Consider the following 15,136-nt stretch of genomic DNA (forward strand, 5'->3'; position numbering starts at 1 on the left):
AATTAAAAATTAAGACTCATATTAGTATAATTTTAATTATAGAATTTATTATTACTGATTGAGATTTCACTTCTCAATAAAAATTATCATTTTCTGAAAATTTAAATTAAACTTTTATAAAATCTCAATTACTCAACTCGAATTGAACTGTGGAGAGTATTTAAATATGATAGATTATGCATATTTCTATAAATATGGAAGTATATGTTACATAGTAATATAAAATGTTAATTTGGATTAGTTATGATAAATTTTAGGTATTTAAAAAAAATTAATTAATGGTTTATTAAAAATGGATTTTGAAACCAACAGGTGTTTAGTATGAGTGGTTCGACACTCTTATTATTTAAGCGAGGGCAAGTTTTTTATTTTCGTGGATGGAGAAAATACCCATTGGGAGCACTTTAACAATTAGTCCTGATCATTAGACTAGATAAATACCTATGGAATATAAAAGTAAAAAAAAAAACAAGGAAATGAGTTTTAAAAATAGGACCTTGTATTCCTAAAAAAAAAAAGAAAAAGATTATTGTGCCTTAACTTAATGCTATGGAATCATTTCTAAGCTGTAAAGTCCCGAATTCAATAGAAGTTAATTGTATGAAAAGAAAGTAAAAAAGTTTTCATTGATGCCATTCATGAACAAAGCAACGGATGTTATTCTATATATTTGATAATTGTATCATTATAAGTAATACATGAACATAACAATAAGTTAATTACTCAATTAATTATGATTAGCATGTCGAGGTGGAATACTTTGTTCATGACTGAAGAAATTATCAGGGTCAACTCTGGCTTTCACCTCTGTCAACCTGAAGAAGTTGTTCTTGAAATACTTGAGCCCATAAACTTTAGCTGTCTTAAAGTCTGTATGGTTGCTTGGATTGCTACCAATATCAAGATCTCTATAGTTGAGAAAAGCCTCTCTTGGTTCCTTGGTCATGTATGGAGCCGTTGCATCATACATTTCTCTTAACAAATTTACCTGCTTTTCTGTATTAATCCCATCTTTTTCTTCCCAATTCGTAGAATATTGAATCAAGAACCTGTATCCAGCTCTATGAGGGAATGGGCTGCTAGTTTCTTCAAGTTCACTCATTCTTCCTCCGTAAGGGTTAAATTGCATAAACATCCGCCCCACTTTAAGCATCGACTTCCAAATTGCCTCTAGACCAGACTTTGGAATCACATCTTTTACATAATCAGACTTAGCTTTGGAAAGGAATAGTGTTGTGTTAGGTCTCTGGAGCAGAACATCAATCGGTGTTCCTTTGGGAAACTCTGCCCAGAAAAGTGTTGATTCTATCCAGCTTACTTCTTCGCATTCCTTTCGCTGCAAACCCAGCTCAGGAAAGCTCTTATTTATCAATGGAAGAAGTCTGTCAGTTTTTCCAAGAAACATGCCAATGAAAAGTACTTGAATCGTCTTCTCACCCTTGCGTGTACCGTTCGCAATTGTTGGCATTGCTCTTATGAAAAGATCATTATCTAGCTCAGGAGCAACTTCCTGCCACCGATAAACGATGTCAGTTGCACCTTGTTCTAAGGTCCTGCCCACCCTGAACACGGTTACTTTTTCAGGAATTCTAACCAATTTGATCCTCCAAGAAAGAATGACCCCAAAGCTTGCTCCACCACCACCTCTAAGTGCCCAAAATAGATCTTCTCCCATGGTTCGTCTGTCGAGAATTCTACCATTGGCATCAACTATTCGTGCATCATCGATATTGTCCACAGAGAGACCAAATTTTCTCATCAAGTTCCCATATCCTCCTCCACTAAAGTGACCTCCAGTGCCTAGAGTAGGGCAGATCCCAGCAGGAAAAGCATGGATGCTGCTTTGGTTGGCAATCTGGTAGTAAAGTTCACCAAGGGTTGCTCCTGCTTCAACCCATGCAGCTTCCTGGTAAGGCTGAACAACAATTTTGCGAAAATTGAACATGTCAAGGATGATAAATGGGACTTTTGATGTGTAGGAAAGACCCTCGAAATCATGGCCACCACTCCGAATCCTGATCTGCAAGCCATGAGACTTGGCACAAATAACAGTTGCTTGGACATGGGATTCATGTGCGGCGGCTATAATAGCAAGAGGCTTTGGGGTTGTAGGGGTCAGAAATCTCAGGTTTTTCACATAGGCTTCTAGGGTGGACTGAAAAGAGGGATCCGAAGGCTTATGTATGGCTTTAGCTATTGGGTTAGAGGAGTTAACATGAGTAGGAAGGCATTGGAGAAAGCTTTCCAAGGTTGAATCATCGCAAGCTGCTAAAGAAACTGAAATAATAAAAATGATAAAACATATTGAAACCTTCATTTTTGATTTGAGGGTGATGATTATTTTCTTCCTGCTTACACTTCATCTTTTAACTTGTACTTGTAGGCAAGGAGCAACCGAAATCTGTTATGCTGAGTTGGTGATATTTAATTGTATGATATGGCATTTATGATATTGGCTGCCTGTTGGATTCTTATCGGAGCCGCTTGTTTTGTTTCTTTACTGCCATTTTAGGAAAATAGTACACGGAGACTCTCTACGTGAAATGATAAATAAGCGGTTAATATATATATATAGTAATTGTATTTATAAATATTTACTTACATTCTATTGTTTTATTTCATGTAATATGCTAACACAGCATGTTATATCCATGCTAAGTTAATAGGATATTCTATTATTATGCCATTCTATATCATTTCGATAGGATATTTTATTGTTATTCTTTTCACTTAGCATGCTATATCTTAGGTTGGGTGTATTTGAATAAATTACTGACTAAATTTTTATTGAATAAGTGCTAAATTTTTCCTATTTTATAATAATAAAAATTTTACTTATAAGAAAGAAAAAAACAGATTACAGGGCATTTATGATAGTATTTTTCTTGATATGTTTCTTGGATTCATGCCTAGAATGTACAATGCCCTGTCATTAATATAGTAATCAAGCATACTATCGTCCTGTTTGAATTAAGGGATATCAGGGGAAGATTAACAAAATAATTTTCGGATAATTAAGCCATAATGCCAAAAAATTAAAAAAAAAATTATTTTTATTTAGCAGGATGTGGCTTTTAGACATTTTATTTATGGAAATAACAGTACAGTATCACCTTTTTGAGAAAATAAATTTAAGAAAATAAAATGATTTGAGGGATCTGATATCATATTATTTAATTATAAATGAAAGAAACATAAATAAAAATTTGTTTAGAACTTGAAATTATTGTATTTGTTTAGTTTTAGAGCATTCTCTCAAGCTGTTATTTAAATATTAATCATTTCATTTTCTCGACTAGTGGAATGTATCTAATAGAATATATCTTAAAAATTGAACAAAAAATTAATTCGTTGAAATAATTAAATCACATAATATATTAAATCTTAAATTTTTAATTCTTTTTACTTCACCGAATTAATGAGATTAGAATTGGATGAATTTCAATAGTAGTCTATGAATTTCAATGGTTGTAATAGAGTTGTCCTTAACTTAAAAATATAGCATATAATTCCTTAAATTTTAAAATTTTACATTATTTTGTTACTCCAATAGACAGTTAATACAATCTAGAGTAACGGTAACATGGACAATTCTATCTGCTCTATATGATAGTAACAAATCAGTTATGATTTTCTTCACATATCAAATATGAAAAAATTTCAGCAAAAAAAAAAATAATAAAATGCTAGATGTATAACAATTGATTAGAAATACTTTGCCTTCAAAAAATAACAGTAGTTCTATATATTATTATCACTCTGAATTATCTATATCAATTTATTATTTGTGTATTCCATTCCATTTATTGACATTGACAATCCCACATTTTCAACCTTAATTTCCTTTGTTTTAAAACACCAACTGTGGGCGGCCAGAAATTCCTATATCAACAAGGTTCACATTATGCGTAGAAGATTCATAAATTTTAAATAATATCTAAATTGTTAAGTATTTATATCTTAATATAAAATGCTAAAAAATTTAAAAATTTTAGATTAAAAAAAAATAATAATCATAACAATTCTTATAATATTTCTAGTTACTGCATGCATGCTTTTCTATGAACATTTAGCTTTCTCCTTCTTTTTATGATCATTCTATTATTCAAGTTAATTTTCTTTCATAAAAATTACAAAACAAGAATTTCCGAAATTTGTTTTAACATTTTAGATTATTTTTTTTAATTCAAATGCTATAGTTGATAAGCTTTCTTTGAAAATCAATTAATTTTGATGCTTTGTCTGATGTAATTTGGTAAAAAAAAATATATTAGTAAAATATTTATTTATATTATAAATTTAGTTATTATATATATACATAACATATTAAAGTATACAATTTTTTGCTAGTTTAAAAAATTATAATAAATTTTATATATAATAAATAGAAGCAAATTTTATTATTATAATAATTATTTAAAGGAATAAAAATTATATATGTGACATCAAGGTATTGCATCAAATCCTTACATATAATTTACAAATTCAAAAGGAAAAAAATTAATATAAATCCTAGAAGGTTAGACTAGATAGCATAATAGTATAAGATTAAAACAATAAAAATCACTGTTTACTTAAATTAAAAATTCATAGAAAATTAGAGATTAATAAAATAATAAATTAAATAAATAAGATAATAAATCTCATTTAATTTGAGATGGTATAACAGAAAACTATTAAGCTAATTTATTTTTAACTTTTAATAATAATTACTAATAAAATTTCAATTTATGAAATAAAATTTGAATAAATAAATTTTAATTACACTTTGGTACTCATTTATCAATAAGTAAATAAATCTAATGCTTTAAATTAAATTAAATTATAAATTCGTTAAAAAACAAAAAAAAAATTGAGAAATTAATTAAACAAAATTATATAAACTATATTACATTTATTTAAAATTTTTATAAATATTTGAAAGGCCACAACTCCTAATCCTTATTGTCTTTCTTCTATCGACTTTTATATATTTATTTAAGTTTTTTTTTTTTCTCAGTGTTGGGCTAAGCCTTGGTCCCCTCCCTCCGCTCCTGGAGGCTGGAGCTTATAGCCTAACACAGATACTGTGGACAGGCAATAAAAAGAAAAAAAAAATTAAAAAAAAAAAATCTTACAGAGGAGAAATTATTTAGAGCTTTGGGTGCATTGTTTTTTTTGTGTTTTTTTTTTTATATCAAAACTTTGGGTGCATTGTTACTTGCATTATTATGAGTGTCTTTTTTTTTTTATTTTTGAAAGATAAAAGGATTTCATTAAGTATAAAGCAGTAAATGAGCAATAGAAGTCCAAGGCCCAAGGCTTCATTATAGAAATGTACCCCTATGTAACTCAAATCACCCAAAGCCTAAAAGATAAGAACGAACCCATAACCCATACAAGAAAAACCTAGAAATTTTGAGTGGATTTTTTTTTCTTTGAAAATGCACCTCACTGTATTAAACAAGGCCCACTGGGCAGATACAATATCATCTAATTACATAAAGCATAAAAGGTAATAGCTCAAAACCTCCCTCATATAGCAATCCAACACAAACCCAAATTACCAACAACAACCCAACAAAACCACCCAAACCTGCAAACCATACTACCAACACGAATAAAAAATCGCCATAGCCACCACATAGCATCGCTGGACTTCCTATAGTTGGAGTTGGTATAGTAACCGGAGTTGGTATAGTAATTCAGGGAGAAAATGATTAAAAGCAACACAAATTGCATTCGTCGATAATTAAGATCAAGAACACCCCATCGCCGTTGGACCATCAATATGGGAGAAGAAGATAGCAAAGGCCATGGCATCCTAACCATGGGAAAACTAGCAAAGAAATTGTTGAGAATCGGCTCTAACCCTCGATACGCCATCCTGGAAGCCTCCTCCCAAATTGATCACCTACCCTTTCAAATGAATTGAGACCATTGGCACCAAATAGAAATAGAGCCATGCAAACATGTTTTCCTCCACCATAAAACCACATCGTAGGACCACAAGAATCCCTCACCAAAACCACTCATCCTGTAACCAAAATCACAAACCTATACAAAGCCTCACCTATTGATGAGGAGGGCACCTATTGTTAGTAGTATGCCCTAAAGTATATCATTTTGTATGTATCTTGTATATATTTTATTAATAAAAGGTAATTTTACTTTTCCGTTTACATAATATATTTATGTGTAATAAAAAAGGTCCATTGATATTTTGTTAGAAATTCTATTCTTAAGTTATTAAGAATATGAGTGACAGTATTTCTAGCACAAAGTATCATAAATTAGTTCACAATCGAGGATACTTTCACATAGGACATGACTTATCCAGAAAGATTGTATTCATGTTTGTTCCCAAGGTATTTTTATAAGATATAAATAAGATGGAATGGTGAGTCTCATGCCATATAACAAACATGATAGGCACTTATACATGATAAGTAGGCCGAACCAGTGACGCATATGACAAGCACATGGAGTTTACTCTTGTCAATGCATTGTCATATATCATATCAGTGCATATAATCTTTAGACCTGAGATAACACAGTTATCTTGTATATAGGTGATTTGAGTTTGATACTGCTTTCAGACTTGTACTGTGTATGGGTATATGGGCATGTGTTGGCTCCTACTAATTATATATGGAGATAGGTATTGATGAAGATGGAATCTGTTACCCTAAGTAAATAGGGATAAAATCCTATGTTCATTTAATTGTTCTTGATGTTTCAAGTTCATGGCCAGGATAGACAGATTTAGTCAGAAAAGAGTTTCTGACAAGAAAATCTAATTAATCAAGAACTGGAATTAAAAGAGAACATAATATTCATAGCAAATGGGGTTTGATATAAACCATGACTCCAGCTTGAATTGGAATTTTGTAACAGAGAGATTCTAGTGCATGGTAACATATGATTAAAGGTTCATTTAAGGTATTCCTTATTACTGATTAGGTGGCCATGGCACGCTATGCTAGGTGTCAACCATGGTCTATGAGATGCCTAAAATGATTTAGAGAAATAATTCATAGTAAGAAAGAGTTTTGATGATATTAAGAGTTGATATCATATCTCATTACCAATTAGTGATGAGCCTAGTGAGTCACATACATACACAAGTTAATGACCAAGTTAAATGTGATTTAATTGATTAATTAAAGAGTTTAATTGATTAATTAAATATGTTTAGTTTGCAATAAAATTGTAAAGTCCCTAGCATGGCTTGAAACCAAATCTAGGTTGTTGGATGTATAGTATAAGTTAAATTTATATTTAAAGTGTTTAAATATGAATTTAATTGTGAGAAATTAATTAATAGATATTAATTAATTTATATTTGATATAAATTGATTAGAAGAGGAGAAATAATGATTTTGGGTTGAGAACTCAAAATTACAACATAAGGGTAATTTGATCATTTCACATGGTGACATGATAAGTTTGTCATTTGTCTTCTTATTATGCAAGGTGATCAAAGTCAAGATTAAGTCTAGCTTTGACACTTGGCTTAATGTGATTAAGTCAATTAAAAATAAGATGCAATGTGGTGGTGACATGTGGCAAAGGGTTTAAGTGACTTAATGACCTAATTATAAAAAGGGAAAATAAAGAAGAATAAAATAGAACACTCTCTTGTCTAAAGGTGGCGGCACACCTCTCTTCCCTCTCCTCTTCATCTTTTCTCATCAATTCAAAGAGAATTGCCCAAATTCTGTTGAATTAAAACTGCAAGAAATTGTTTCCAGTATCCTATACACACATACAACCTCTCTAAAAGCAAAAACCCAAATGATAATTGGTTGGCAAGGCTTGAGAAGCTGATTTGGGGGTTGCCCATTGGTGATATTGGTGTGGACAAGCTAGAGGGACAACACTTAGGGTCCTATGTGCTTCCTAAAGGTGCCAATTGCATCCATAGTGCATCAAAGAGGTTAGTGCTCAAACTCCTCTTTTAAACTAAGGTTTAATTGAATTAATTTGTTAATTCACAATCTTGAATAGCAAACATAGATCCTAATACATATTAAAAGTATTTTAATATGCAATTAAGCATTGAAATTAATTAGGCATATAAGAGATGTGGCATGATGCATGTAACCCTAAAAGAAAAATTTTAAATTCAATGCTCCAATGAACTAATCACCATGCTTCTGCTCCTTCAATTGGTATCAGAGTCACCATATTTGCCATTAGGATTGAATATGAGATTTAATTGTCTGATTGGATCAAATTTGAATTGAGCTAAAGCTGTTTGGGTGCCGTATGTGTGGCGGCATACATGTTGGAGTGCACCATGGTGGTGGCATCACGAGAGTGAAGATGGGGCGCATGGTTTTGGGCCTAATTGTACAATTGTTGTATACTTTAAGGTCCATACCTAATTAAATTTTTTAATTAGGAATTTTAATCACACAATTAATTTCTGAAAATTGTTTTTAAGGTATTAAATTTGGAAAGAGTTTCTAAATTTAAATTTGTTTGAATGAGATTCAAATATAAATTTTTTGGTTGAATATGTGATATTTAATTTAATTTTTTAGTATGTATATTTTATTTAATTGTTAAATTTTAATATGCATGATGGTTGATCATAGACAATAAAAGACCAATGTGATTGGATTTATTTCTTTTATTTTTCTTTGGGTTGTAAAATAATTAATTTTTTTTTGGTGGCATGTATTATAAATGTTGTAATAATTTGGGTTGTAATTTCATTTATTTGAGGACTTTAAAGTCCATATTCTTGTAAATTTACCTTGGTATGCTAAAGATTACAATGTAATTGGATTGCAAGAAGATCTAGGTGGTCAAGAGCATTAGTGGGACCAGTGGGAGGAAATCAAAATCAAGTGTTGGTTATGTTCTCCTTCAGCAACTCTTGTAAAATGAATGAATAAAATACACCTAAGAATTCCCTGATTCAATTCTTGGTGGCTCAGAATTGAATCCCTTAGAAAGTCCATGATCATACCATATTATTTGTTTATCTATGTATGCATGATATGTATGGGAATGTATGCAAGTATATGATATATGCATGCCAATTGGATAATGTGCAAAGTGAGATCATAATAGTAATTAAGCCAACCACTAAATTTTCCAAACAAATGATTAAGTTAAAAATGGTATAATTAAAGTAATTATATCATGAGCCCTCCATTGAGGCAATTATTTTAAGAAATTTTAAATACTTGCATGTGATGTATTTAATTTAAGAGATTTTCTTAAGAATAATTATTAAGCATGAGATGTTGTAAATATGTAAATAGTTAATGGCCAATAATGGATGTGCCTGAGGACATTAAAATTATTTGCATATTTACTGGCTTAATAGGATCAACTTAACTAATGCAAAGATGAATCAATAATGGATGTGCCTGAGATTTTGAGCATTAGAGGCTAGATAAATGATTGAACCTCACATAAGATATGATGGGCAAGGAGTTGCTCACTTATAGTTTATTGTAATTCCAATAATGGATGTGTCTGAGGAGGATCAATAAAACTATAAGAATTCAATCACCCACTAGAAATCCATCCAACTAGGATTTTCGTTTCCTATTTTGGAAGTGTAGGATTCGCCAAGTTAGTGGGAGGACCACTTTGATTAAAAGACCATGATCATTTTGGTTAATTACTTGATACATTTACTAATTAATCTAGTTATTTTTTGCAGTTAATTTTCTGATAATAATGAGTACATAACAACCACCACCATCCAACATCCTTGCGAGCATACTTGATCTGTAACACCCTAGGCAAATCCCACATCGGCAAAACACGGGAGAGATGCTGGGTTTATAAGTTGTTGGTTTGTAACTCCTAGTGACGGGTTTTAAAACCGTGAGGGCTTCGGCCCAGAGCGGATAATATCAGTAGTGGTTCGGGCCATTACATTTGTGGTATCAGAGCCGCTCCGCGTGCAACCTTGAACGATGGTGGGGCAAACCTCAGTGAGGACGCTGAGTCCCATAAGGGGGGTGGATTGTAACACCCTAGGCAAATCCCACATCGGCAAAACACGGGAGAGATGCTGGGTTTATAATTTGTTGGTTTGTTACTCCTAGTGACGCGTTTTAAAACCGTGAGGGCTTCGGCCCAGAGCGGACAATATCACTAGTGGGCCGGGCCATTACATGATCACAATAGGTTGACGAGACCTAATCTTTCTGATTGGCTAAGAAATTTAAAACTTGTCCTGAACCTAAGACGTATTGGATATGTTTTAGACTCAAAGGTTCCTGGTCTCTTACCTCCAGAGGCCACTCAAGAGGAATATGAAACTTTGGACAAGTGGAAAGAGCATGATATGAGGGCCAAATATTACATGCTTGCTTCTATGAGTAATGAGTTACAAAAGCAGTATGAAAATATGCAAAGTGCAAGTGAGATCCTCCTTCACCTGCAAGAGTTGTATGGTGAGCATAGCAGGAATGCTAGGTATGAGATATCTAGGTAGCTATTTCGAATGAGGATGGCTGAGGGATAGAATGTTGGGGATCATGTCCACAAGATGATTCGGCTTATAGAGCAGCTGGAACATCTTGACTTTAACATGGATTTCTAAGCTGAATGATTTGATCCTTGATCCTACGAGTCATTTGGGAATTTTGTGACAAATTTCCATATGACTAAGCAGGAATACACCTTGGCTGGTTTACTTAACATGCTTGTTATTGCCCAAAAGAATATGCCAGCAATAAAGGAAAAGATTTAACTTTGATTGCATCTTCTTCTGCTGGAAAGTCCAACAAGAAGAAGCACAATAAGAAAAAGAAACCTCAAGTTCCAGGACCTTCCAAGAAGATAGCTAAACAGAAAGTGAAGACCAAAGCTGATGGAGGCAAAGGAAAGTGTTTCCACTGCTAGAAGGATGGGCACTGGAAAAGAAACTGCTTAGAGTATCTTGCTTCTCTGAAGGACAAGAAGGACACACCTTCAGAAGGTATGTCTATATCTTGTTATTTAGATACTGATGATGCTCATAGTTCATCTACAGCTTGGGTTTTAGATACTGATGCAAGTTCTCACATTTCTTATGATATACAGGAACTAGCAAACAGTAGCAGCTTACATGCTCGAGATGTTAGACTCCGAATTGGCGATGGCTCAACTTTTGAAGCTTTAGCCATAGGATCTAAATCTTTTTATATGTGTGGACATATTTTGTGTTTAAATAATATTTTGTATGTACCTGATGCATTTAAGAACATCATTTCTATATCTATTTTGACTAAAAATGGTTATGAATTTCAGTTCACAAATGATGTTTGCAATATTTATTTTGGAAATAAATATGTTGGCTCGGGTTATATGTATGATGGTCTTTATTATTTGGATAATAATGATAAACACAAATTGAATGCAAGCAATCTAAATGAATGTAATGCCATTATGAAAATCAAATCTAGTTTAAAACATCTTTGGCACTTAAGATTAGGTCATGTTGCAGAAGATAGGATTGCAAAGCTGGAGAAAATAGAGATTTTATCCTCATTAGGTTCTGAACCTAATCCAACTTGTGAATCCTGCTTTCAGGGCAAAATGACTAGATCACCCTTTGTTGGACAAGAACTAAGAGCTGAAAATATTTTGGAGCTAATACATAGTGATGTATATGGTTCATTTAGGGAAATGGCTAGAGGCGGTTTTCATTACTTTATTACCTTTACTGATGATAAATCAAGGTTTGGGTATTTGTATTTGATGAAATACAAACATGAATCCTTTGAAAAGTTCAAAGAATTTAAATCTGAAGTAGAAAATCAAACAGAAAAAAGTATTAAAACTCTTCGATCAGATTGTGGAGGTGAATACTTAAGTACTAAATTTAATGAAGACTTGAAAGAGTATGGCATTGTTTCCTAGTTGACTCCTCCAGGAATGCCACAGCTGAATGGTGTATCTGAAAGGAGAAATCGTACCCTATTAGATATGGTACGTAGTATGATGAGCTATACTGATATGCCAATCTTTTTTTGGGGATTTGCATTAGAATCGACTTTGCATATTCTGAATAGGATTCCATCAAAATCAGTATTTTCCACACCTTATGAGATATGGCATGGAAGAAAATCAAGTCTTAAGCATATTAAGATTTAGGGTTGTCCAACTTATATCAAAAAGTTGAACACTGATAAATTGGAAATCAGATCAGAAAAAGGTCGATTTGTTGGATATCCAAAAGAAAGTTTTAGATATTATTTTTATTTGCCTACATCACAAAAGGTTGTGGTAAGCAGAGATGCCATATTTCTTGAACAACAGTTTATTCAAGAAGGTGGCAAAGGAAGGCAAATAGAGTTAGAATTGGAGAATTCTGACCAACCAACAGATCAAATGGATATAGATTCATTTAGTCAACCTACACCTATTGATGAAACATCTACAGTAATTCCTGGCAGGTCAACCAGGATATCTCACCCACCAGTGAGATATGGTTTTCTTCATGAAGATGAACAAGAGTTGTTTACTCATGAAGAAGTAGATCATGGAGATGATCCACTTACCTATGAAGAAGCTATATGATCCACTTACCTATGAAGAAGCTATATTAGATATAGACTCTTCAAAAATGGATTGAAGCTATGAAATCCGAAATTGATTCCATGTATAAGAGTCAAGTTTGGGATCTTGTTGACCCACCTGAAGGTATTGTACCTATAGGGAATAAATGGATTTTCAAGAAGAAAATTGGTTTTGATGGAAAGGTAGAGACTTATAAAGTAAGGCTAGTAGCGAAAGGATTTCGCCAAAGGCAAGGAATCGACTATGAGGAGACTTTCTCGCCTATTGCCATGCTTAAATCAGTTAGGATTCTATTAGCAATAGCTGCATACTATGATTATGAGATTTGGCAGATAGATGTCAAAACAACTTTTCTCAATGGATACATTGAAGAAAACATTTTCATGGAACAACCTAGGGATTTTGAATCCCAAGATGGTTCTAAGGTATGCAAGCTAAAGCAATCCATTTATGAGTTGAAATAAGCTTCAAGAAGTTGGAACATCCGTTTTGATGAAGCCATTAAATCATTTGGTTTTATAAAAAATGTGGATGAACCATGTGTATATAAGAAGGTTAGTGATAGTGCTATCACTTTCCTTGTCTTATATGTGGATGACATTCTGTTAATAGGTAATGACATAGGTATGTTGACAACTGTCAAGGTATGATTGTCAAATACATTCTCCATGAAAGACTTAGGGGAGGTAACCTATATTCTTGAAATTTGCATCTATAGAGATAGAGCGAAAAGAATAATTGGTTTATTCCAAAGTCTATACTTGGAAAAGGTGTTAAAGAGGTTTAACATGCTTGATTACAAGAGAGGATTGTTACCAATGAGACATGGTATACATCTTTCTAAAGAGATGTCTCCAAAGACACCTGAAGAAAGAGATAAAATGGCTAGGATTCCATATGCTTCGGCTATTGGAAGTTTGATGTATGCAATGATGTGTACTAGGCCGGACATCGCACATGCTGTTAGTTTGATTAGCAAGTTTCAATCTAATCCAGGTTTGGAACACTGGATAGCTGTCAAGAATATCCTTAAGTACTTGAAAAGAAATAAGGATTTATTCTTGATTTATGGAGGTGGTGACTTGCAATTGGATGGTTATACTAATTTTGATTTCCAATCAAATATCGATGATAGAAAGTCTATTTCTGGGTTTGTGTTCATTTGTAATGGAGGTGCAGTTAGTTGGAAGAGTTTCAAACAGAGTACAACTGCTGATTCCACTATAAAGGTCGAGTATATTGCTGCATCAGATGCTGCAAAAGAGGCTGTTTGGATAAAGAAGTTCGTGACAAAACTCCGGTCTCACCAGAAATCTAAACACATAGAAAGGCACTACCATATTATTAGAGAGATAGTTGGGCGAGGCGATGTAGCCATGCAGAAAATAGCATCAGCTGAAAATCCAGCTGATCCATTCACTAAGGCTATCACAAGCTCAGTTAGACCGACATATTGAGAAGATGGTCTGTGACACCCCTTACCCGTCTACAGTGTAGCTGAGCAAGATATGCCACATAGTATACTGGAACACCATAACTTATCCCATTGATATTTATCCATACTTAATTTAATTATTTATAGTTATTAAGTGAAATTTATGAAATTGATCTCATTTAGATCATTTATTGAAATTATAAATTAATTTGCGATTCCGAAAATTTTATAGATAATCCGGCAGAGTACCGACTAAAAATGGAGAAAAAAGTTCTTCGGAACCTGTAGAAAACACTTCCAATAGTTGTTCAAATCATAACTCCAATTATCACATCAATTTTCAACAATTTCTCAATAATTCCTCCATTTGTCATTCATTCATTCATTTCACATTATCATCATGCTCAAATCATAAATAAATACTCATATGTTATTTATAAACACAAGGTTATAAATACTTACATTAATATAAAATTATATTACATAGGTTTCAAGTATACATGATAAAATAAGAGGTATGCGAATATCCTCTTCCATTTCAAGAACCACAAAATCCACAGGAATAAAAAATTTTCCAACCTCCAATGGCACATTCTCCAAAATTCCCACTGGATATTTGATAGATCTATTAGCTAGTTGCAAAGAAATGGTGGTGGGCTTCAAATCTCCTACCTTCAGCTTTTCACAAATGGAGAGTGGCATCAAGCTTACACTAGCTCCAAGATCACACAATGCCTTTTCAATACTAGTATCCCCAATGTGACAAGGAATAGAGAAACTCCCTGGATCCTTCAATTTTGGTGGAAGTTTATTTTGTAAGAGAGCACTACACTCCTCTGTTAATGCCACAGTTTCATAATCTTCTAATCTCCTCTTGTTTAATAAAATTTCTTTCAGGAATTTAGCATATGAGGGCATTTGAGAAATTGCATATGTAAATGGAATGTTGATGTATAACTTCTTCAAAACTTCCAAAAATTTCCCGAACTGCTTATCTAGCTTTGCTTTCTGAAACCTCTGAGGATATGGCAATGGTGGCTTGTATGGTGGTGGAGGCACATACTTTTCCTCTTCTTCTTTTTCAATTTCCTTCTTCTTGTTTGCTTCCTCATTAACTTCATCATGATTCATAATAGATTCATTTTTGTCTTCATCTTCTTTCTTCTTTTCCTCTTCTACCTTATC

The 15,136-nt window shown here is 32.8% G+C and overlaps 2 protein-coding genes across 2 annotated transcripts; both read right to left on the reverse strand.

Moving 5' to 3' along the window:
- Nucleotides 1–670: 670 nt before the first annotated feature.
- On the reverse strand, nt 671–2,317 carry LOC110655768 (berberine bridge enzyme-like 7). Its single transcript, XM_021812217.2, has one exon. The coding sequence runs from the start codon at nt 2,315–2,317 to the stop codon at nt 728–730; it is 1,590 nt and encodes a 529-aa protein (XP_021667909.2). The 3' UTR covers nt 671–727.
- Nucleotides 2,318–4,995: 2,678 nt separating this feature from the next.
- LOC131172198 (uncharacterized) lies at nt 4,996–14,869 on the reverse strand. The gene is made up of 3 exons (XM_058133142.1): nt 14,452–14,869; nt 5,510–5,575; nt 4,996–5,066 (listed from the first exon to the last, which is right to left on the reverse strand). The coding sequence occupies exons 1-3, from the start codon at nt 14,867–14,869 to the stop codon at nt 4,996–4,998; spliced, it is 555 nt and encodes a 184-aa protein (XP_057989125.1).
- Between the last annotated feature and the right edge of the window lie 267 nt (nt 14,870–15,136).

This window comes from Hevea brasiliensis, chromosome 13 (genome assembly GCF_030052815.1).
Source record: "Hevea brasiliensis isolate MT/VB/25A 57/8 chromosome 13, ASM3005281v1, whole genome shotgun sequence".
In the NCBI taxonomy this organism is placed as follows: domain Eukaryota; kingdom Viridiplantae; phylum Streptophyta; class Magnoliopsida; order Malpighiales; family Euphorbiaceae; genus Hevea; species Hevea brasiliensis.